At 26.3% G+C, this 672-nt stretch overlaps 1 protein-coding gene across 1 annotated transcript in view; it reads right to left on the reverse strand.

The window, feature by feature from the left end:
• Window positions 1–279: 279 nt before the first annotated feature.
• LOC108684992 overlaps window positions 280–672 on the reverse strand; it is a 22379-nt gene continuing 21986 nt past the window's right edge. Inside the window, exon 19 of the mRNA XM_018189578.1 lies at window positions 280–434. Within this exon, the coding sequence (XP_018045067.1) occupies window positions 280–434 (155 nt within the window). The remainder of the gene's footprint in view (window positions 435–672) is intronic.

Below are 672 nucleotides of genomic sequence, written 5' to 3' on the forward strand. Positions count from 1 at the left end.
AATCGTAATACATATAGTGGCTGGACGTAATATTAAGTATTAAGAATTTTTCTATACAGCTTGTAAAAAGATTGTAAAAGATAATCGGTTTGCAAAAATATTCTTTGCCTTAATAAAAAATGGATAAAAATTTATTAAAATTCTTTTATATCCATTTTTTATTAATACGATGAATACTGACGAATTTCACGTTTTCGAACTTGGATTTCTTTTCGAAAAATAAGTAAAAGATCTTGTGGTTTCATGCGTATTAAATAGATGTACAATTTTCCTTAGATCTCATATTTTTCCTATCCGATGAACAGACCAAGAGCGAAACAACTTTTTCGTCGACTTATTCTTAAGCTCTTTACCGTGAGCGATTTGTACTTCCAGCGAGGCACCGTTATTCAATGCCAACCATGTGTGAATCTCATCAGTAGCTGCAGATACACCTATATTTTTAAATAAAAATCATATAATGCATAAATATATGAAATAAATTAAATTAAAGGATATAAGACAATATAATTGGTATGTATAAATTTTATATATATGTACTTATAATTATTTATAACTAATTTTATATATATATATATATTATAATGATTAGAATTTTATTACTTGCATGTCTTTTCAAAGATTTACTAGTATTACTGCTACTCATAATGCTTATATATGTCACACGAGACG

Source organism: Atta colombica, unplaced genomic scaffold (genome assembly GCF_001594045.1).
Source record: "Atta colombica isolate Treedump-2 unplaced genomic scaffold, Acol1.0 scaffold141, whole genome shotgun sequence".
In the NCBI taxonomy this organism is placed as follows: Eukaryota; Metazoa; Arthropoda; class Insecta; order Hymenoptera; family Formicidae; genus Atta; species Atta colombica.